Source organism: Mauremys mutica, chromosome 1 (assembly GCF_020497125.1).
Source record: "Mauremys mutica isolate MM-2020 ecotype Southern chromosome 1, ASM2049712v1, whole genome shotgun sequence".
Lineage (NCBI taxonomy): Eukaryota > Metazoa > Chordata > Testudines > Geoemydidae > Mauremys > Mauremys mutica.
Window position 1 is genome coordinate 213,305,496 of NC_059072.1, and position 21,727 is coordinate 213,327,222.

General features: G+C 41.3%; 1 protein-coding gene and 1 long non-coding RNA gene across 5 annotated transcripts in view; one reads left to right on the forward strand and one right to left on the reverse strand.

Annotated features, from left to right (window-relative positions):
• Nucleotides 1-21,727, reverse strand: part of LOC123362293 — a 39,656-nt gene that overhangs the window by 10,836 nt on the left and 7,093 nt on the right. The window contains exons 1-4 of one of the 4 annotated variants that reach the window (XR_006576403.1): nucleotides 6,135-6,159; nucleotides 5,985-6,041; nucleotides 5,260-5,321; nucleotides 1,356-2,089 (exon numbers count right to left, since the gene is read on the reverse strand). This is a non-coding gene — a long non-coding RNA (uncharacterized LOC123362293). Of the gene's footprint in view, nucleotides 1-1,355; nucleotides 2,090-5,259; nucleotides 5,322-5,984; nucleotides 6,042-6,134; nucleotides 6,160-21,727 lie in introns of those variants that run through there. The other 3 variants (XR_006576402.1, XR_006576400.1, XR_006576401.1) reach the window with 3 other exon arrangements.
• On the forward strand, nucleotides 8,635-21,317 carry DYNLT3 (dynein light chain Tctex-type 3). The gene is made up of 5 exons (XM_045002728.1): nucleotides 8,635-8,739; nucleotides 10,855-10,896; nucleotides 15,499-15,622; nucleotides 17,189-17,266; nucleotides 18,867-21,317. The coding sequence occupies exons 1-5, from the start codon at nucleotides 8,710-8,712 to the stop codon at nucleotides 18,941-18,943; spliced, it is 351 nt and encodes a 116-aa protein (XP_044858663.1). The 5' UTR covers nucleotides 8,635-8,709; the 3' UTR covers nucleotides 18,944-21,317.

Genomic DNA, 21,727 nt, shown 5'->3' on the forward strand with positions numbered 1-21,727 from the left:
TTAGAGGGGACATACATGATCGACTGTATAAAATCACTTTCTAAAGATCAACTTCTATAAAATTGACCTAACTTCATAGTATAGACATACCCCGAGCAACTGCTACTACACAAGCTGTTCTTGGAGTAGCTTCACACGGCACACCACCATTTCTGGGCTTGGAAACCAGCATCAATTAGCTGGAAAGGACGGTTCTGCAGACCTGGGAGGACATGCATTGGTGACAGGATTGCTGGATGGCAAATACAGCTTTTTTCTGAGATCTGTGCTGAGCTCACCTCAAAGCTGCAGTGGCAGCATATTAACATGCTGTTTACCATCGTTGACAAACGGGTCACCATCTAGCAACGGTCCACCCCCAAGTGTTACTGGTCTGTAGACAACTAATTCAGTGTTGGAAGATCAACTGTGAGGACACTGTCATGCAAGTGTGTACTGCTATCAGAAGGTACAGGTGCACTGGGTTATAATGCCTGACAATGTTAATGCTTAGGACTCTATTAATGGCTTTGCACACATGGGGTCACTACTGTAATGGGGCAACTGATGGGACCCACATACCTATCATTTGCCTTCAACATCAGGCGTCAGAGCTGAACTGAAAGGTGCTCCCTATGATGCTCCAAGGCCTGGCTGATGACCGTGGCAGGTTCACAAACATACATGCAGGGTAGTCTGGAAAAGTCAACAATACTGGGATCTTTTGGAACTCGTGCCTGTTTATCTTAATGAATGGAGAGTTTGCCTCCAGGATCACTATGGACATTAATGGCATGCAGATTTCTCTGGTTACTATGGGAGACCCAGTTTATCCTCTGCTACACTGAACAGTGAAGTCATTTATGGTGCACTTCAACAGATGGAATAAACTGCTTAACTATCATCTCAGCAGTCGGAGAATGGCAGCAGAGTGTGCACTCAGCCGTTTGAAATCAATATGGCATTATCTTTTCATTAAGTTAGAAGCTGCACAATGATATTTACCTAGGATTATAGCTGCATGTTGTATTTTGCACAATATCTGTGAGTAAGGCAGAAAGTCTTAATGTGTGGGAGGCTGTGGTGCAGAGATTTGCTCAGCAGTATGAGCAGCCGCAAGGCATACAAGGCATTGTTAAGGACTGCTTTTGTTCTTTGAGTCTGGTGCCTGAAAGAGTGCAGCTGTACATCCAGCTGTGGGGTTTCGGGGAGGAAGGAGGGAGAATTATGACCACTGAAGTTGCTTTTATGGATGTTGGAAGTGGCACATTTGGTTACTCTATTTTATACCATCTGTACTTTTATAAGAACTTACGACACTGCTGTTAAGTTGAAAATTTGTGGGTTATGTGTACCATCCATTGCAGGTGCTTTGGGACTTAATGTTTTTTATTGCACAAATTATTGCAATAAATAAAAACCAAAAATAAAACTTAGAAAATGTTACAAGCGTTGATCTTAGTGATTAAAACAACATCAAACAAAGCTTTAAAGTGAAAAAATGACTTTCACATACAGTGGTCTGAAGAGGGCAACACACAACAAGTCAGGGGAGGGGCCTTCTGTTCACACACAGGTGAACATCTTGCTTTTGCTTCTTCTAGGGTAGTGTATTGGCGTCACAGTTGCCACATGCGTTGGGTAGTGCAGATGTGCTGGGCTCCCATGTGGTGTTCTTACTACCTTGTGCTGAGGCTGGGGAAGTGAATGGCCTCTGGGAGCAAGGTTGCAGGTCTACAGCAGGGAACATAGGCTGGTGTTCCCAGTACCCTAGATTATCCAGGGGCTGCAGAACATGACCGGCTCTGGTTGAAGATGCTGGATTGTCTGCTGGCCTAACTTCACTATGCAATCCAACAGAATGTTCTGCCTGATCATTGCCTCCAGGAATCCCTATCTTTCTCCGCAGCGTCTTTCATCATGGCAACACTGTCTCGGGCCAGTTCAATGCTGTCGCTGGATAGCTGCCTGTCTTTTTCCCTTTCAGACATCAAAAATACTTTCCAGTTGTGAATAGTTTGAGGGTTTTTTGGAAAGTCTGTAAGGAAGGCTTCAGACATCTCATCCTTAGACCTATTTCTTCCCTTTCATATTGGTCAACTGCTCAGCTCTTGATAAGGGGAAGTACAGAAAACAACAAGTAGTTATTGTTTATATTAGTGCTTTTTCCATAGAAGCAATTACAGCATTTTGTTTTAGCCTCTGTTTCTGAATTCCATCCCTTGAGATTCATCCCAGTCTTGGGAGGCCTCAGAAGTGATAAGTGGTGTGTACATAAGGGCTAGATTAGGATGTTGGTATTTCTGTTCCCGATTTGGGGTTTGAAGTTTATGCTGTGCCTTGGAAATAATATAGTGCAGAAGTGAACTGGATAGCGATCCCCTCTGCATTCCCTGTAAGCAGTCCTGACTCTTGATGATGTTATACTGAGACAAGGGATTAGGAGGCAGAGGAGGCACTTATTCAAAAAAGCAAAGGGAAGACCAATGAGATACGCTGCTGTGATGTTATTCACCAAGATGGTCCCCTCAGAAGTGCTGCAGAAGCGGAAGGGAGTCACAAACTATGTCAAGGCCAATGATCATGTTACTGTTCCACTGAATGTCTATACCAAAAATCTAGCAATTTCTCAGTCTTAGATTCTGCTTTATCTCCTGGCTGACATGAAGAAAGTGCAGAGAAAAACAGATAGGGTTCTGGACTGATTGTCTGAAACCTTAACAGTTCCCGGTCTTTTTCTATGAAATGTGTAACCCTGTGAAAAGTCATTATGCTGCCTTTGTCTACCTGACTGCTGTAATGCTTAAATGGTATTTGGTATGTTTTGGCTAATTGCCCTAAGAGTGTACAGCTATGCTATTCCTAATCTAATCTTCTTTCCTATATGAATTCCTATTTGCAATGCTGTTACAGGGCATATATACCTCAACTGGGAACATTAGCCTTACTACCTGTATGGGCATACAATACCTCATGAATATACCTAATGCAATACCTATGCCTACATATACCTCATATAAACTGGTCATTTAACAGGTGTTCTAACAGGATGCAATATTCCAGTATAGATAAGACCCTACATGTACAGGACACTCTTTAAAGGGACCATTTATAGCTATGGAGCTAGCAATACCTATAAATGACTCAACTAAGAACTCTCTTATTTAATAAGCATTTAATTATCCAGGGAGTAATTAGCAAGCCACCAGTTTTCTTTTAATATTATTAAAAACAGCTCTTGACAATACATATGCATGATGGGACAGATCCTGCACTCCTTATGCAGGCAGGATTCTCATTAGACTTCTGGCTGAGTAAGAAGTACAGGATCTGCCCAAACATGGCGAAGAAAGCCAGGACAGACTAATGCCAGAATTTTACTGTTTTTGTCTCTGGCAGTTTAAGGTAGCCCTTTATAGTTTAACTATAACAAACATTTTAAATAAAAAGTGATATAAAAAAGTTATCCCTTGATACTTTAGCAGCATTAGCATTGACATTATACTGAATCCTCTCAAGCAGCATAGACTCTTCATAGATTGCTACCGCTCCCATATGTAAATTTATCATCCTTTCCCAACAAGTATTTACTTGATGTTACCAGAATGATTTAATAGAATCATAGATTCAAACTGCTCTGTTTATTCTCTGCATTTATGCTCTCTTTTTCTTCATTTGAATGAAGAAAGTCTGTAGTGCATGAAAAAAAAAGTTCAAGGATCTACTACTGCATCATCTCTTTCTGCACAGTTCCTTTTACAGTTGACAGAGCTATACTGAACTACCCATCTTCACTTGCCAGTGTATAGTTCCCTCTAGTGTAATAAAGCAATAAGTAGCATGATCAAGCAATACACCGTGGAACAGGGGGTCAAAATATTTCTTTTCAATTTATCTGTGTTTTTGTGACATCAGTAACAGATCTAGTCATTTTCCATGACAAGAGGAAGAATTTTGACTGTTGAAATTAGTTGAATGACTGTTGAATCTCTGAGACAAATAAAATACACACTGGAAAAACAATAGCAATTGCTCAGTAGTCAGGAAGAGATAAGCACAGATGTACTAGAAGCTATTTTAATTTTATACTTTCCTACATCCTGAAAAGACTCAAAAGTGAAAAAAATTTCCAACCTTGGGGTAAATCCCCCTTCCACACTGCTGATTTCTTCTCCACAATGCGGCTCACTAGTGTATATTCTACACCTATATCTTACAGAAAACTTCTAATCTATTAGTTTAAATTCAGCAAGATGAAATGTTACCATTAGCTGTCATAGTAATAATTGATCTTAAAAAAAACCCCTAACATTTTGATTTGCTGGAGATAGCTTCAAAGCATGGAGTCTTGAGAAAGCATTGCATGAGACATTAAAGAGGTGCTGTGATACAATGGAAAAATGGAATACATTATGATGAAAAACTATATAAGCTTCATGTGTTTTTCCATTATTCGGTTTCCATTTGTGCTTGCTCATAACGATATCTGTTTTAAACAAGGGATTTCTCCCTCATGATCAATCTTCTCCTACTCTGTCCTGCAGCACATGTGTTTTTCCATTATTCGGTTTCCATTTGTGCTTGCTCATAACGATATCTGTTTTAAACAAGGGATTTCTCCCTCATGATCAATCTTCTCCTACTCTGTCCTGCAGCACATGTGTTTTTCCATTATTCGGTTTCCATTTGTGCTTGCTCATAACGATATCTGTTTTAAACAAGGGATTTCTCCCTCATGATCAATCTTCTCCTACTCTGTCCTGCAGCACATGCCAAACCTGAAAGCTAGTTTCAGGGCAAGTGACTGAAGTCAAAATAAAATGATAATTTGGTATGTGTTTTTTATCTTTTCAAAGTGCTGTGCAAAATTAATCCACAAAATACTCATGTGAGGTGGGCAGGCATATATCAATCCTGTTAAGGAACTACAGAGACAAAACTAGGATTGGAACTCAGGAGTTCCTGACTCCCAGTCTTGAGTTTAGACCTAAATGTCTTTTTCAAATTAGAGAGAGTTAGGGGAAGAGAAGAATGATGTTACAGTGGCTAAGTCTCTCTATGTTGTGAACAAAATAAATCACAAGAGTTACAACACTGAAAAGTCTCAGTACTTCAGTACTCTAACTTGCAGTATTTTGTGCTAGTTGCCCATCCTGTCTCTCAAACAACAGATAGTGGTGACTTCCTATTTATTAGCTATTCATTGTTTTATTATGTGCAAGAATAAAAGTAAATGTCTATTAACCATTTTAATTAAATGCAGCAATTAGAGAACATTACCTTGCAATTCACTTTTAATACCCATCTGCAAAATGGTGACAAGGTCATGCAGATAAATTCATCTAGAAGCAGAAGGGAAAAAAATAGTTATTGCTCCCATGAGGAAGTGTCTCATTTACAGAATTACAGGCTCCCTAGTAGAGATAAAAATAATTAGGCTGTGTTGTTTTTAAAGCGATATTGTAAATGCCTCACTGAAACATCTTGGAAGATGTCACCATGCCTCAGTGGGTCACAGCTGAGAATACAAAATTCAGGATAGACCGCTGACAAATAGAGCAGACTCACCCCAAACTGGTGGTTATTCTATCGTTAGATTATATCAAGCCAGTAACAAAAGTGAACTTCTGTCTCACCACACTGGTTAACAAAGAAGCCAAAAATGTAGTCTCCTTAGGCATTCCAGCCCTTGGCTCACCACACAGACACAACTTTATGATGAGTGGTTACCGAAAACCAATTTAATCAATCAAATATAGGGCCCTTCTAATCCCAAGGGACCAGCCACTTAGTCAGGTCAATATATAACTCAGATCTTATCCAATAATTATGTTGATGCCAATCCTTACTAACTAAAAACTAAAGGTTTAATAATAAAAGAAAAGGAGAGTTATAAATGATTAATAGATCATATAGATACAAGTGATTTTTCAGTGTTCATAGATCAGGATCATAGCAATGATAGAATAAACTGCTAGCTTGCAAAACTCTCTCCCTGCACTTACCCAAACAGGTTGGAGATCATCAGTCCTTGTTTAGAGCTTCCTTGTTAGAAATCCAGTCTAGAGAAAATGAAGACAAAAATGGATATATGTCAGGGTCCTTATATATCCTCTGCCACGTGCATGGAATTTTGCTGTCCCAGCTAAACTCACAGTCCAGGTAAATGGAAAATTACTGGGACAAGTTGGAGTCCAGGATCATATGAGCGTATCACATGCCCTTATATGCTTTGATGACTCACAGGAGGTGGTCATTGGCCCCTCGGAAACTGATGCATGGACAGGAAGAGCTATCTGGGTGGGATGAGTTTCTTCTATGGCCCACGGGGAGAGTGAAGTGTCCTTGATGGACCATCACTACATAGCTGTCTGGTACATGTGTTATAGTCCTGGGTAACACCTATCAGATACAAGTCCATGACCAATATTCATAACTTCAGATACAAAGATGATACCTGGATTGACACTTACATGACATATTTTGTATAAGATTTGTTGCAATTGTATAGCAGTGTGTAGCAGGGTGGTTACCCCACTCCTGCCCTGAAGGGCTTAAAACAGCTCTGGGGGAAGGTTGTGGCTGGGAGCTACTAAGCTGGGCTGATTGGGAAGTGGCTGCAGCTGGGCCATGCCCCAATCAGGCCCAGCTGGCCCCTATAAGAGGTAGTGAGCCAGGAGCTCAGAAGTCCCCCTCTGCCTGTAGAGGTAGAAGGGCCTGGCTGTAGGGTGATAAAGACAGGGTACCTGAGTGGAGTATGGCTGGGGAAAGGCAAAAGAGCTGGGGAGTTCCAGCCTGGAAAGCCCCAGGTTGCAGCCTAGCAGAAGATGAAGGGGTACTGGGAGTTGCAGAGGGCAGCCCAGGGGTAGGCAAAGGCAGCAGGTCCAAACCCAACCTTGCCAGTGAGTAGGCTGATACTGCAGTCTGCCCCAAGGCATGGGGCTAGACAATGACTGGCAGTAGCCATATACTGAGGCAAGGTGGCAATAGAGGGTTGGGGGTTCCCCAGGGAGGGGAGACCCAGATCAGAGGGGCACTGCCAGGGGGCAGCACCCCAGTTAAAGGAGCACCAGGGTCCTGGGAGGGACACAGGGACAGAGGACAGGCTGATCACCAGCCTGCAGAGGGTGCTCTGGAGCTGGAAGAGCTAATTCCCAGAAGTCACCAGCAGGAGGTGCCGCAGGTGTGAGTCTGCACCTCTACACAGTGGTAATACCAATGATGTAAATGGTCATATTCAATCATACAGCATCAAGAAGAGTCTTTCAGAATTACAGAAATGTGCCCAGGAAATGCCACCCAGTTCCAGGGGGGAAAAGATCTTAGGGACAATTTCTCATTTACATTCTGCCTACCTACAGACAGCTGCAGTTTCCAAATGGTATTTTTCACATTCATTTATTATGGAGAACTGCTATGCCCAGCTGAATAACTGATCAGTTTTTCTACCATCAAAGTACAGCCACCACTGGGAAAAATTATTCCTCTGGTTATCAGCTGAAGTCTGTAAAATGCTCTGAGATCCTTCACGATTAAAGATGCTCTATAACTGGAATATAGATACAAAAAGGCACTTTCTTTAGCACAGGAAACTCTCTTTGGGTTTTGTGCAGTTTTGTGCACACTGTCAACATGTAGTAGTAGTAGTAATAATTAATAAAAGAAAATTCTCTTTCTTGGTTGCAGGGGAGAAGAATCCTGCCCATACAACAGGGTCACTACACAGAACACGGGGTGCTATTAAAAAGATGAACTACAAAGAGAGAAGGGTCCCATAAACTTTTATGCTGCTTTGTGACATATGAAGAAGACCTGAAAGGATTCCCCCCCCTTTCTTAAAGACTAAAAATTCAAGTTTTCTCTATCTGGAAACTCTGTTTATGACTACTGAAGGGATTATGAAATTACAGAGAAAAAAATTGAAAACTGAGGGTTAAAGATTTTTCCTCCAGCAACTTAAGATGTTTTAACTTCTATTTAACCCTAAGGTTTAACAGGGAAAGGCCATCTGTAAAGATCCCACCACCCCAGCCCCCAATGAAGAGACGCAAAAGCCCATACAGCATTTTTTTTACCGCTTTATACAGCATTTTTCATCCCCAAGATCTCCAAGTGATTTAAGAGAAGGTGCCTAAGCATCAGCTCCAGTTTTCAGCGGGGAAGATTTAAGCACAGAGAATTTAATAATTTGCCCCAAATCACACAGCCCTAACAAGTGTGGAGCCAGGAAAAGCAGCAGCCAGCCCGCCCGAGTGCCAGCCTGGTACCTTAGCCAGGAGGTCACCGTCTGTCCCCAGTGCGGCACCGGAAACCTCAAGGGTGCTCCAGCAAACCCAGGGCAGCCAGACTGGCTAGTTCTCGGGGTAAAACGCACCAATCTCTTAAGCCCTTTCCAGCCTTTATTGCCCACGGCGGGGGGGGGGGGGGGGGTGAGAGCAGCACACAAGCCCCTTTGCGCCCCCCCCCCCTTTGACAGGCACCAGGCAGCAGTGACCGACGGGCTTTCACCTCAGACATCAGCCCCTCGACCCGCTCTGCGCCCATTTACACCAGAGCAGGGGCGGCCGGGGGCGGGTCAGGAGTCTCGGCTCCGCCCCCCCCCGGTCTGGCCGGGCCGGGGGCTCCGACGGGCGCTCTCCCCCCGGCGCCCGGCAGGGGTCGCTGCCGCAGGAGGCCGCAGGCCGGGGGAGGCGGAGCCGCGCGGCTCAGAGCCGCCGCCGGAGCCGGGCCATGGAGGAGTTTCACCCCCACAGCGACGAGGTGGGCGCGGGGCGCTGCGGGGAAGGGGGGGGAGCGCCCAGCGCCAGGGACCCGCCCGGCCCGGCCCGGCCCGGCCCGGCCCGGCGCGAGGGAACCGGGCGGGCTTTGAGCGAGCGGCCTCGGGGCTCGCAGCGCGGGGCTGGGGCTGGGGCCGGGCCCGGCCGGGACGTCGGGCAGGAGCCCCCGGGGAAGGGGGTCGGGCCCAGCTCGCCGGAGTCCAGCAGCGCAGAGCCCGCGCGGCCCAGGGGTGGCACCGAGTTGTGTGTGTGTCTCCCCCCCCCCCCGCGGGGTCCCCGCCTTGCTGGGGTGACCGGGCAGCAAGTGTGAAAAATCGGGATGGGGGTAGGAGGTAATAGGAGCCTGTATAAGACAAAGACCCAAAAATCGGGACTGTCCCTATGAAATGGGGACATCTGGTGACCCCCACACAGGGCCCCGGTCCAGAAAGCCCCCTTTCCTCCTGGGCTGGGGCGGGAGTCACGCCGGGACAAGGCTGGGCTCGAGCAGAGGTGGGAGTTGCAGGTAGCCAGATCTGTACCAGCTGCTGCTTCTTGCAATGCCCTTGATACAGAGTAGGCAGTAGTGGGTTGAAGCAGAGCTAGATACACTGTTACACCAGAAAACATAAGCTCAGTTGCTGGGGAGAAGATATGAAAAAATAATCCACAAGAAGGCTACAAAAATCTCTGTGGAGAAGGGATGTGGAGGCGGAGTGAGCAAACAAGTGTGGAAGTTTCAGTTTATAAAGTTCATGCTGAATAAGTCTGCACTCCTGTTTTTTTCCTCCCTGCCTTCATATGTAAAAAGATAATATATTCTTAGGACAATTCTTGAGCTTTGAAAGAGTGCAGAGAAGTTGAGAATGGCAAAATGGCTTTAGAGGGAATGATTTGATTTAGGTCTAGTTCCTGCAACTGGATTTGCTTGCCCAGCTTTCTGCACCATGCACACAGCCCCATTGATATCAGTAGCAAGGGTCCACCTGCACAACACAAGTTACGGGATGTGGCCTTTCAAGGATTAAGGGACAATCTTCCTAGAGCACAGTGTTTATATTTCAAAAATAACCTTTGAAAATCCTACAGGTTTAGTTATCAATTGATATGTATGACAAGTTTGTAACCCCCAAGCATCAATCAGTTGTTTTTTTTTTAAAGCAATGCAAAAAACTTCTGAGCCCACTCTAGGAACAGTAAAATGAATGACAAGATCTTATTTATTTCATTTTGCTATGCTGTTTCCCAGCCAGAGAAGAAGAATTAAACTAACCAGATTTAGTCTATTCAACCCTGCCTCTCCACTTCTAGGAACCACTAGAGCACAGTGAAAATGACAGGAATTAGTACTTTCTCATTGGGTAGGCTGCTTGTGTATCTTTGTCTGTAAAGACAGCACCCAACACAAAGTGTTGTGTATTAGGTAAGGCATGTGGGGGAGTGGAGGGAGAAAGTAACACGTGGAATAAACTAATGGAGGGAAGGCAGCAGAAAAAACAACAAAAATATGAGAGGGGAAAACCAGCAGACAAATGCAGAGAAGACTGGTGATTTAAATGAAAAAAATAGATATATTCTGAATAAGTGATTTGGAATTCTAGTGCCTATAAAACTCAGCAGTTGTAGTACTAGGATTGCAATCCCCTGTTTTATAGTTTGTTAAAATAAGTAAAAAATTGTCAATAGGAATCCTCATTTCAGTGGGAGTGGGATTGGGTTCCCTATGAAGGGAGTTCAATTCAGTCTTTTGTTCTGGTGTATATTCATGATGATGTGTAAAGGCATGCCTAGAGACATGGTATAAATCTTTTAGGATAGGGAAAAATTAGTTTGGACCCTGGTATCTAGGCCTCAGCTTTTAAAATCTCTCTTTGACGGGGTTGTAACATAGGGATTAATGCCAGATGGCAGCTGTGTTGTATTGAAGAATGGAGATATTTTTAAAAACTACTTTTCATCTAGTTGGGGTTTAAAATACAATTTAACTGGGTGTGGTGCTTGATCTATGCCTTTTTCTAGTTGGGGTAAGGAAAACTATATCCCAAGTATTTCTTTTCTCCCCAGAATAATGTGAAATGCTATAAGTAACTGATTATACTTCTGATTTTTTAAATTATAGATGATCTTCAATGCTGAGGAAGCCCACAACATTGTTAAGGAGGTAGGCTGTGTTTAACAATTTTAGTGACTTGAATGAAATACAATATTTAGAAAAAGCTGTGTATCACTTTCAGTGATACTTTCATGCTTTTAGCATACGTGCATATTTATTTATTAAATATAATTTTGGAATTAGTTTTGAAGACAGATTTTTAATGCCTTTTTATACAAGGAAAAGTAGGCTATGATGAATAGTCTGTAATAGAATTTGTTAAATGCAAAACCATGGCAACCTGCAACTGAATAGTGCAGAGCCTATTGCTTACAGGTCCTGTGGAGTTCTGTAGGAGACAGTGTATTAAAATGAAATTCCCTGAAGGACTTTGCAGACTCTGCAAGTCCGTCTCTGCATGTCTTGTCAAACTTCACATTTCAAAAATTGTTCCAGTATGCACAGCAAGCACAAAAACAATGTCAGAAACAGTTCAGCTCTTTACACGACTAGCCTTTCAAGGTAAGGACAAATACTGTACGCTTTTTTTTGGCGCATCTGATACAGGGAATTGTCTAGCATTAATGCAGCTCTAGAAAGACTAGAAACCTTGAGAAGATTTTTTTTAAATAAATATTCATAAAATGGTATCAAGTAATAAATGGAAGCCAACAGCCCTGTCTTACTTCCTGTAAGTGTCACCATGTATAAAGGTTGATTAAAACTAGCTGAGGAGTTTGTTCTTGCTCGTCCTCAGGGCATAGGCCTCCTAAATAACTTGAGTGGGAGTTGAGTGTGTGGAGTTTACATCACTGAGTCTAAAAAATGTACACAGTCTCATTTAGTTATGTAGACTTTCAGATGTTAATTTCTTTACAGTTTAAGATTGGTCAGTATTATATTTAGTCTCAGCGTGTGAATTCACATGACTGGATTCCTTTATGATACAGGCTGCAATTTAATTAGAATTAGAAGAGATTAAATTTACAGAGAATGCTTTCAGTTTTTCACCATTTTAAGTTTACACCATTGGGTTAAACCAATGTGTATTGTTTCCATTAGGTATGTTCCTTAACTGAAAGGGATTTTTTTATGTTCCAGTAGCACTTAGGAACCCATACTGTACTTCAAAACACAGTGACACCTCAGCATTCCAGGCAGCCACCGGTTATCAGTAAGAGTAATCGGGAAATTTTAGTTCCCTCACTGCGAAATAAACTCAAATGTTCACTTGACAGAATTGTTAGAACATATTCAATGGCAGATGGTGAAGGTTGCTGGGTGGTATGTGATCCTGTTGCAGAATGTTGACTTGAGCAAAACTCCAACTGTATTTCCCAGTTTTCAGAAGAGTTAAAGTTGCCCACACCTTAGAGTCCTTAACACTGCTCTCTTTCAGCAGTGCCCCAATATACCTGGATAACAGACTTACCTTTACTCTGCCAACCCCACAGTTGCTGAAATACACGTTCTTTGCTTGCTTTCACAACTCATTCATTCTCACCCACAGAACTCCATCTAACACTATTACAGGAAAAAGAAAAAAAAATGGTTGCTCACGCCACCTTCCCTATGTTCCCCTGGAGCTGGCAGTAGCCAATGGGAGTTATTTGTATACACTCCAGGTGCAGTCAGTATGTTATGTGTATCTGTGCTAAATAGTGGAGACACTCGTTGGGCCTGTGTAAAGGTGTGTTCGGGATATGAGGATATCTGGATTATTTTGAAGTGCGTAGTAAAGCTTTGATTGTGATTTGAGGAGATCTTTGTTTTGCACCCTTTGTGCATGAGCAAAGGGAAGAGCTGCATGTATACCTGCAGGATACAGTATGCGTTATTTCAGTATAGAATTGCATGTTATATATTTTGCAGGGCAAAGGGGTTTTCTTACAAAGGGGACTTGACTAAGTGTACGAGTGTAGGCCAGGATCTGGAACCTCCTGAGTCTTAAAGTGCCAAAGGCCAGTGTGAGTATTAGGGATGTAAAAGTTTAACCAGTTAACTGATAAGCATCAGTCTTATTGGTTTCAGTTAACAAGTAAACTCCGCTCCCCTGCCCCCCCAGCCCAGGACTCTAGCCAGTAGCCAGGCCCTGCGTAAAACATGGGGCTGCCGCAGCACCCCAACACCCCTAGTTCCCTGGTTAGACATTTGACAGTGTAGCCAATAAAATTTTAATCAGTTACACGGTCACCTTTTTGAGCTGCTATTTACATCCCTAGTGAGTATGTGGTATGTGCATATTGAGGCATTGCTTGAAGAGGGTAGATGGAATGTGGTATTGGGCAACCTTTGTCCCCCTCCCCCACTTTGTCCTTCCATAATGTTAGCTGGATTCCTGGAGATTGTAAAAGCTTGTACATTTCAACAATTCTTAGGGTGGCAGAGTAAAAGTTACACATGTTAACGAGGCATATTGGGGCATTTCTGAAAGAGGGCACAGTTAAGGTTTTCAGTAGTTTGAGTTTTGCTCCACTTAGTGTTCTGCAAGGGGACGATCTACCACCAAGTAAACTATACTAATAGAAAGTTAAAAAGTTTTTTACTATTGAATTTCCTAGTTTTTTTTTTTAAACAGGAAAAGATATGTTGGTGGTAGGGTTAGTAGGCATTCAGGCAGTTGTACACATATCCCACAATTTGCATACTAAACCAGCCAGCCCACCACTATCTTGCCATTCCCATCCCCCCCATGCGCACACCCCAGCTGGACCCCACTAGCCCTGCTTTGGCACACCTCCCCACCCATATCCCTGACCCATTCACTATCTTTCCCCCCTGTAACCAGGCTCACTACTGTACCTAGTGTCCCCTATTTGTGGTGGTGGGAACACATCTCCCAGAAGTCTTCACACCCTGGTATACAAAAGTTTCTATTGCTGTTACTTCCCCCCACTCCCTCATAACCCAACTCATATACAGTGCCTGGAGTTAGTTTCTGTTCAGGTTTCAGAATGGTTGGAAGGTGGAGTTTGTATTTTGGAACAGAAAAACATTTCTCTTACTGGTCCTGCTACAGACAGTTTTATATTTGAGAGAAAGATCCTCTGACCCCGTCCAATAAAAGTACCCAATCTTCCAAAACAGTGAGGCTTCAGAGCTCGCAATATTTCTGTGCAATACAGTAGACATTTTCTGGTCAGCCATGACCCATCCAATTTCCCGATTAGTCTTCTTCCAACACTTATTAATAGCTTTCATCTCATTGCTGTAGCAATTATGCAGACACTCAGCCAAATCAGAAAACTATCATAGTCCCCGGACACAAATCTCTGATGTGGTCCAAATCTGCTGTCATACACTGCACAAGGTGAACACCAGGAATAAGAGCCAGATCATTTCCATTCAAGTGAAATGCCAGAGTCTCAGATCGATCACAACTTCAAATCACTGGTTACACACCACAAAGTGGGCAAAACACAATGCCAATGCTGGCCACCTGTCTCAACCCAAATCACCTGTCATGGTGTACACCTTGCTGTCTGGGAAACTTCTGCAACCTTGTGATCCGGGAACTGCCTACAGTCTGCGTGTTGACAACTCTGGCAACACAGTCCTTTTCTCTCAGCAGTCAAGGTACCTGCACTGCTAGTTCCAAACCTCCATGCAGTGTCTTTGGAAGCCACATTAACCTGCCCCCAAGATCAGGAAGTTACCTCTCCCTCCTTTTCTGCCCCCTCACAACTGCAACCCCTCTTCCTGTCCTGTCCCATCATTTCCTCCCTTCCCCACTCCCAAGTTCTGTCTCCTCCCCACCTGATACCAAAACTTTGGTTAGATTGCGTGCTGACCTAACAGCAAGCACAGTAAAACTTCCCCATAAATTAAAAAAACACATGACACCTTTTAGCTAGCAATATGAGTTATTAAATATTTATTGTGCAGGTGTACAAAGAAAGGGTCAGCTTCAGAGAAATGTGCAGACATAAATGCCCCGGGCAAGCATAAAGTAACTGCATAGAAACCCTCTCACTTTTTTCCCCTTTATTGGTGCATGTTAGCTGTAATCCTGTCAGGCAACACATCTGTGCAAAGGTAGTGAACATGATTTTAAATATTCTCTCTCAGTTTGGGTTCCCATGTACCCTCTCACTTAGAGGGTGCCATGCACTACCTTGATTAACAGATTGAAACCATTTTATCCATGTCACATCAATAGTTTGGTCCCTAGCTCTGTTAAAAAAAAAAAAAAGAACTAGAAACAAAAACGGCGTTTCCCCCACTCAAATAATTCAAATTATGGTCACTAACCCAACCCTGTGCCCTCCTGAGGCACACCTGCTTTCAAAAGAATCTGAGTAAGCATGTAGATTTTAAGAAAGCTTGACTTTTAAACAAAAGTCATGTTGCAGTCTTAACTATTTAAAGGTCTTTTCTGCAATACATTTCTACAGACAGCCTCACTTTACCACATCAGTTGTACCTTTGAGCTAGAAAGAAGAATATATAGTAAATATCCCAGCATCTATGGATGCTGAATTATATTTCATTTCCCAATTCAGCAACTGGTATAAATTGATTTCAAAATCATTATTCTAAGATACTCAGTTGCCCTGCAAGTGTTCTGGGATTGTTTAGTAAATATTTGGAGTTACTGTATTAAACATTGTTTGTTTTGAGACATTTCATATAGATATATTACTAGTGCAATTGATTTTTCTCTATTTGTAGTGCATAGAAGGGATTTTGGGCAAGGTAGATTACAATCACAACAAAGTCAATCAGTGGACTGCAACTATAGTGGAGCAATCTTTAACACATCTGGTAAAACTAGGAAAAACATACAAATACATTGGTAAGTACCAGTATCCATACTTTGCCTTATACAATTCAGACCTGTAATTGCTGGGAAGAATTTGTTTTCAAGCTAGGAGGTACTTTGAAGTTTAAAAACATACTCTCAGTTTTCTCCTGTACTGTAATCTCTCCCGTCCATCACCCCCACCCCAAACATATAATTAGGAACTGAGAAAATGTCCGTATTATTTGTGTGTATGCTTGATCACTTAGACATTCATATGCAACAGAACTGTGGCAGTTTTTTCATTTTTACTTGATGCTAAATGCTGATAATGTGCCTAGCCCTGTACAAGACATACCATAGGGACAGTCCCTTCCCAAAGGAGCTAAATCTGACAATTGTCTTTCCTTTTCTCTTAAAAAAAATAATCAAAGACGGGAAAGTAAAGAAAACCCAAAGTTATTACATCTGCCAAAAATTCTCATTATTTCAGAAGGTAGGTTGTATTAATCTAAATTCTTGCCAAGGATTTTGGAAATATTTGTACTTGAGGTTTAGCGTGCAGTACACATCTTTATAGAGGATGTTCAGTTGATTGCATCCTAAAGGGTAGATTGTGTCCACTGTTTTCAAGGATGCACATGTGGAGAAGTTAAAAGGGAAAAAGTACACTCTGTCCCCACTTTCGCCTGTATGTGTAGGCTGGACACAGTGGCAGGGCAGGTCTTTCCTTTGGGGGGTGCAAAGACTCCTTCCAGCTTGAGCTGATGCTGGCACTTGCTTCTTCAAAGGCAGCTGGACCAGGCTAGATGCTGCACCCACTTAAAAGATGGTTTAAGACTACATGCTGCTTCTACTCAGAGGAGTTCCAAAAGCACCATCTGTGTCAGGCACAATTCCTTCTGCAGCTCGCACTGGGTCAGTGTGCCTCCACACCAACTTGGTGAATGGCTGTGCCTTCAAGTGCAAATTAATTCTAAATATTTTAAAAGATAATTAGGGAATTTAGTCATACCAATGAGCTTTCTGGGAAAGGGGTTATTTGCATACCACTAGGATTATGTCTACACTGCAAGCTGGGGGTGAGATTCCCCTGCTTGTTTATACATACTCATGCTAACTCTCAGAGCAGTGTATAGCACCATAGCCACGGTAGCAGCAGCATGGCTGAGCCTGAAACCAGTGGCTATGTACTTAGCCTGGCTCGGTCATGTCTCCACTGCCACTACCTGTGCTACTACGTAGCCTAGAAGATATCTAAACAATTATCCCCAAAATGATAATCAGTGTTAAGACACTTTCAGTAGACTTCATATTAAAAATCTTAGTATGAAGATTTTTAAAGGGAATGTTGCATAATAGCTTTCCTTGTTTCGAGACTAGTTAAAAGGTAACTAAAGGCTTGCAGGTCAGTAAAATGGTAGCTGGTATACGACCATGTGATATAACAAATACATAAAGGGAAGAAGCTGCCATTCTTGTTTTGTCACTAAATGAATTAGTCTTGGCTGTGTTTTGAGGCTTCCAATTATGTATTTCATGGTGGTAGTTTCATTCAGTCTGCAGATTCATCAGTTGTTTTATTAATGAAAACAGTGATTTTATTACTCTATCCTTCAGTAACCTGTGCAGTGATGCAGAAGTGTGGTGCTGGTCTCCACACAGCAAGCTCGTGCTTTTGGGATACCACAACTGATGGTAAGTTCCCTCATTCAGATTCAAGTAAAATAAAAGATGGTGAGTGTGCTACCTGTTGCTCAGCTGTGCTACAAATAATATTTTTAGCAGTTTGAAGGGTTGATTACAAAAAGCCACCAACTCCAGACCCGGAGGCCTTGTATGCATTTTCAACAGATGCACCCAGGATTGAATGAATAATAGATGGATGGAGAACACTGGGGTATGACAAAATTAGCAATACCAGTGGAGCTATCTTCAGTTTGAAAGAAAGATTGTGCAAATTAGTCCCCATAGAAGATCTTCAATTGTAGGGATGCTGACTTAATTAGTAGTGTGTGCTCTAAATGTAAATTTGCAATTCTGAATGTCTGCCTACTTATTATAAGTAGACTGCCCTACTCTAAGAGAAGCTGGCACAAAAAGAATTGACATTTGTTTTTAGCTAAAGCAGAAATAGTTTGACTAATGTTGTTATAGCTTTTATTTCTTTCTTGCAGTCAGTTGCTATGTTCCTTTATTTTATTCACTTCTGCATTTATTTCCAAGTTCTCCCATTTCAGTTCACAGTGTGGTGTTGTAAGATTATTGGACTGCTTTCAAGCCTGCCAAGGACTTAAAATGAGGCACCAGGATTCTGTTGTAAAAAAGGTTAAGACTGCATTTAAAACAAGACTTGAGTTGAATCATTAGTTAGAAAATAGGTTCCAATAAATAAGTACATTCAGGTCAGAGTTTGTGTTGGGATACGTATATATTGTGAGCTTTAGAAATGTTAAAGCAGCAGCTTTTGCTGATTTGCCATTATGTCCATGTAAATAAAACCACATTCTTATCTATGTTCTTAATGTCATAAGTGTAGTATGAGTCTATTCTTATTTTGCCATGGAAGTTTCTTTTACCTACCAAAAAGCAAAAGAGCCAAAGAGTATAGAAAATGATTTGAAAATATTGATTCATTGGCTGAACATGGAGGGAGGGGGAATTCCTTGTTGGCAGGATGGCAAGGACTGACTTAAATCAGTATTTTTAAAAACTCATTCTGAACCAATCTTCTCTCCCTGTGACTGTGCCAGGTAGGCTTTGAGCTTAAGTAACTATCAAATGCTATATGTTGTGTGATAGGGAAGAACAAGAAAGGATTCTCTGACCTCAGTAAAATTATTAGTTCACAAAGACAGGAGGAAGTCATTAATCAGAGCTTTTCACTCCATTCTTACACCCCATAGCTATTTACATTTCTCTAATCTTTAGCTGCAGAATCAAAAGTTGGAGAAAAATAGCTTTTTCTCCAGGTTATAGAGAGAACTCAATTTGTTTTATTATATTGGGGTTTTTACCTTATTTAAAACTAAGTTTATTAGTAAATGGTAGTATGTATAAGTTTGATGCAGTTTTGATGGTATTACCTTTTTCTTTTTGGAATACAGAAACTAAGAGTAAATTCATCTTTATGGAGAGGATTACAAATTCCTATTACATTTCCTCAGAGAAATGAGTATATGAGGGGGTTTTTTTAATCCTGAATTTCTGGTCTTTTGCACTGAAATGTAATAGAATTTAACAGAGAAGGCATGGGGAGCAAGCTTATTTTCTGATTTTTTTTAAAATTATCTTTTAGGGACCTGCACAGTGAGATGGGAAAACCGGACTATGAACTGCATTGTCAATGTTTTTGCCGTTGCTGTTGTCCTGTAGCTGACTGGAGTACAAATATTAAGTTACACCAAAGCCTTTAAGATCAGAAAGTATCAAAATCTCAAAGCGTATTGCCATTATATAATACTGTTTGTGCACTAACATGCTGTAAAGTCCATTACGCAAAGTATACATTCTGAACAAATTCTTTCAATTTAACTTGTGACAACTGGCTTTCCTTTAGCAAATTTTAGCAATTTAAATATTCCAGATTGATGATATGTTAAACTGGAGCTGCCATGATATTTATCAAATGAGAGTATGGATATTTGCATCAAGAGATAGCTATAATGCAAGTGAAAGTGAGACTAGCATAGGTAAGCATACCCGTGCTTGCCTTAATCTAGGTAACAATAGCATAGATGTGACTGCACTGGCTAGCTGCCCAAATACAAACCCACGAGTGAGCCCGGGTATGTACTCAGCTTGCTAGCCCATGCTGAACCTGTGCCACCATGTCTACACTATTGTTATCAATACTATCTAGATTAAAAACCAACACAGGCCTGCCTACCCACACTACAGTGACACCTTCACCTGCAGTGTAGACATAGGCAACTGACACTTTACTCACAGGGAGATGGAGTAATTTAATCAGCAAAGGGGAGATGAAAGGATACAAGCTTTAAGAAACAGTGAGATTAAAATACAGTTGGGAACAGACTAGGAATATATTACATTTACAATATTCCTAGTGTTGAATGATAAGTATCAGTGCCTCATATCTGATTAAACAAGGCTATTTCTATATTATGCATTGATGCTGCATGAACACCAGTTACCTGATCAAGTGTAAAAAGCCCAAACAACTTATACATTTATGCTTCTCTGCTTGGGGAACAAAATGACTTCATCATGCCAAAGCATTTATTTCTTCAGTGGACTCTAGTCCTTTTAAAGGGTATGATATTTCTTCAAATACCATTTGGAACATTGTCATTGAATTAAGTGGAAATATGATTGGGTGCACTGTTCATTAGCACTCAGTGCATATGAATATATATTTCTTAAGAGGAATTAACCAAATTATAGAACTAGTTTAATCTGACCTGGCCCGATTGGTTCAGTGACTAGAAGAATGTAGGACAACTCATGACATGAGCACCTTGCACATTCCTGATCCAGTTTAAGTAGGTGTCTTTCCTAACAAAGAATCCAATTCTACATCCCTTGACCTCAGTAGAATCATGTAGAATTAAATAAATGAGTTTGTGTAGGTAGGAGATGCCCACATTTTTAAAAGGGCCTTATTCTCTTTAAGCACAAATATACGATACAGAACATATTCTTAAATTATATTTATAAAAGTATTCCCTATACTCCCAAGTCTAAAACTGTGTAATAAGTAGTAAAAAATTAGTAACATAACTAAGGCCCCCATCTTGCAAACAAACATTCACACATGTGCTCAGTTCAGATATGAGCAATCCAATTACACGAGACAGTCACAGGATTAGTAAAATTATTTGTGTATGTAAGCAATTGTAGGATTGGGGCCTACATTTTAGTCAATGCCTAAATTATGTAAATAGTCAAGTATTTGTACTGATCATAAAAAGATCCAAGTTGTTACTGCCACTGAGTGGCAGCCTTTTTAAGTTCTGCCATATCTCAAACAACGCTTAAAAAGATGTTTTTTCTTATTTACTATCTATTCTAAAGATATGCAGTAACTATCTAATAGTTGCTATAAATCTGCTTTGCATTTTAACATGGTCTTTGAAAGCACTGCTTCAATATTATGCAATTCTGATTTATTTATTTTTAATTATTTTTCATAGTCACTCTGATTTGGTCAAATGGCAAATATATCCTTTAAAAAATGGTTACAACAACCCTGGTTCTTCAAACTGTATTTGAAATTGCTACAAGGCTCCAAAAGTTAGAACCTACATACATCTAGAATACACAGTGCTAGTTCACAATCCATTGCTTGGCAGGCATAAATAAAATAGAATTCAGCTTGTATATGAGCACAAAGAGTTAAGCTCTAGAATATTGCATTTGTCTAAGAGGCAGGTATAGTATGAAAACATTTGCATGGTGCACTGAATTTCAGATATATAATAAAGTAAAGTAAGAAAGATTTGGTTTAAGGGCAAGATGTGGATGGGTAAAAATATAGGGATAGCTGCTATCCCATTAATTTTATGAGCTTTAGCTGCCATAACTGGAATAAATATTCCTAATAGCCATTAACTTTGTTAGTCTTTTTTGCTGTACTTGAAGATACGAAGTGACATCTTATTCAGTGTAACTAGGCTTGGTGGAGTTCCACTATGGAAAAGCTCACTAAACAGTTTTAAAATATTGATTGTTGTAAAGTTACTTCATTTTATTTCTACCAAAAATAAAGATATTTGCCTTGGCTGTATTTACCTTTGGTAGGATCAGCTCATCATGGATAGCAGCTTGCTACTACACTTCTTCCTTCATCTTGTATTGTTTTATAAGTGAAGCATGTTGTCATAGGTCTCACCCCCACTTAGAGCTGTTGGGTTCCAAAATGGGGACCTGCCTTGGCTCCCCTAAACTAAAATCCTAGTTTAGATCTGGTAAAAGCTGCCACCACCCAATAAGGTACGTGTATTGGGACACAGTCCTTCCCCAAAATCCTTGGGGATCCCAAGAGCCCCAAATCCATGGAGTTCTTACACCTAGGAGAAATAAACCATTCCCCCCTGCTTCCTCCCCCCTCCCTTTTCCTAAGAGAGATACCAGGATCCAACTACAGAGGGATGCCTCCCTCTTCCCCTTTCCCTGAGAATCCACCCAAGGAAAGAT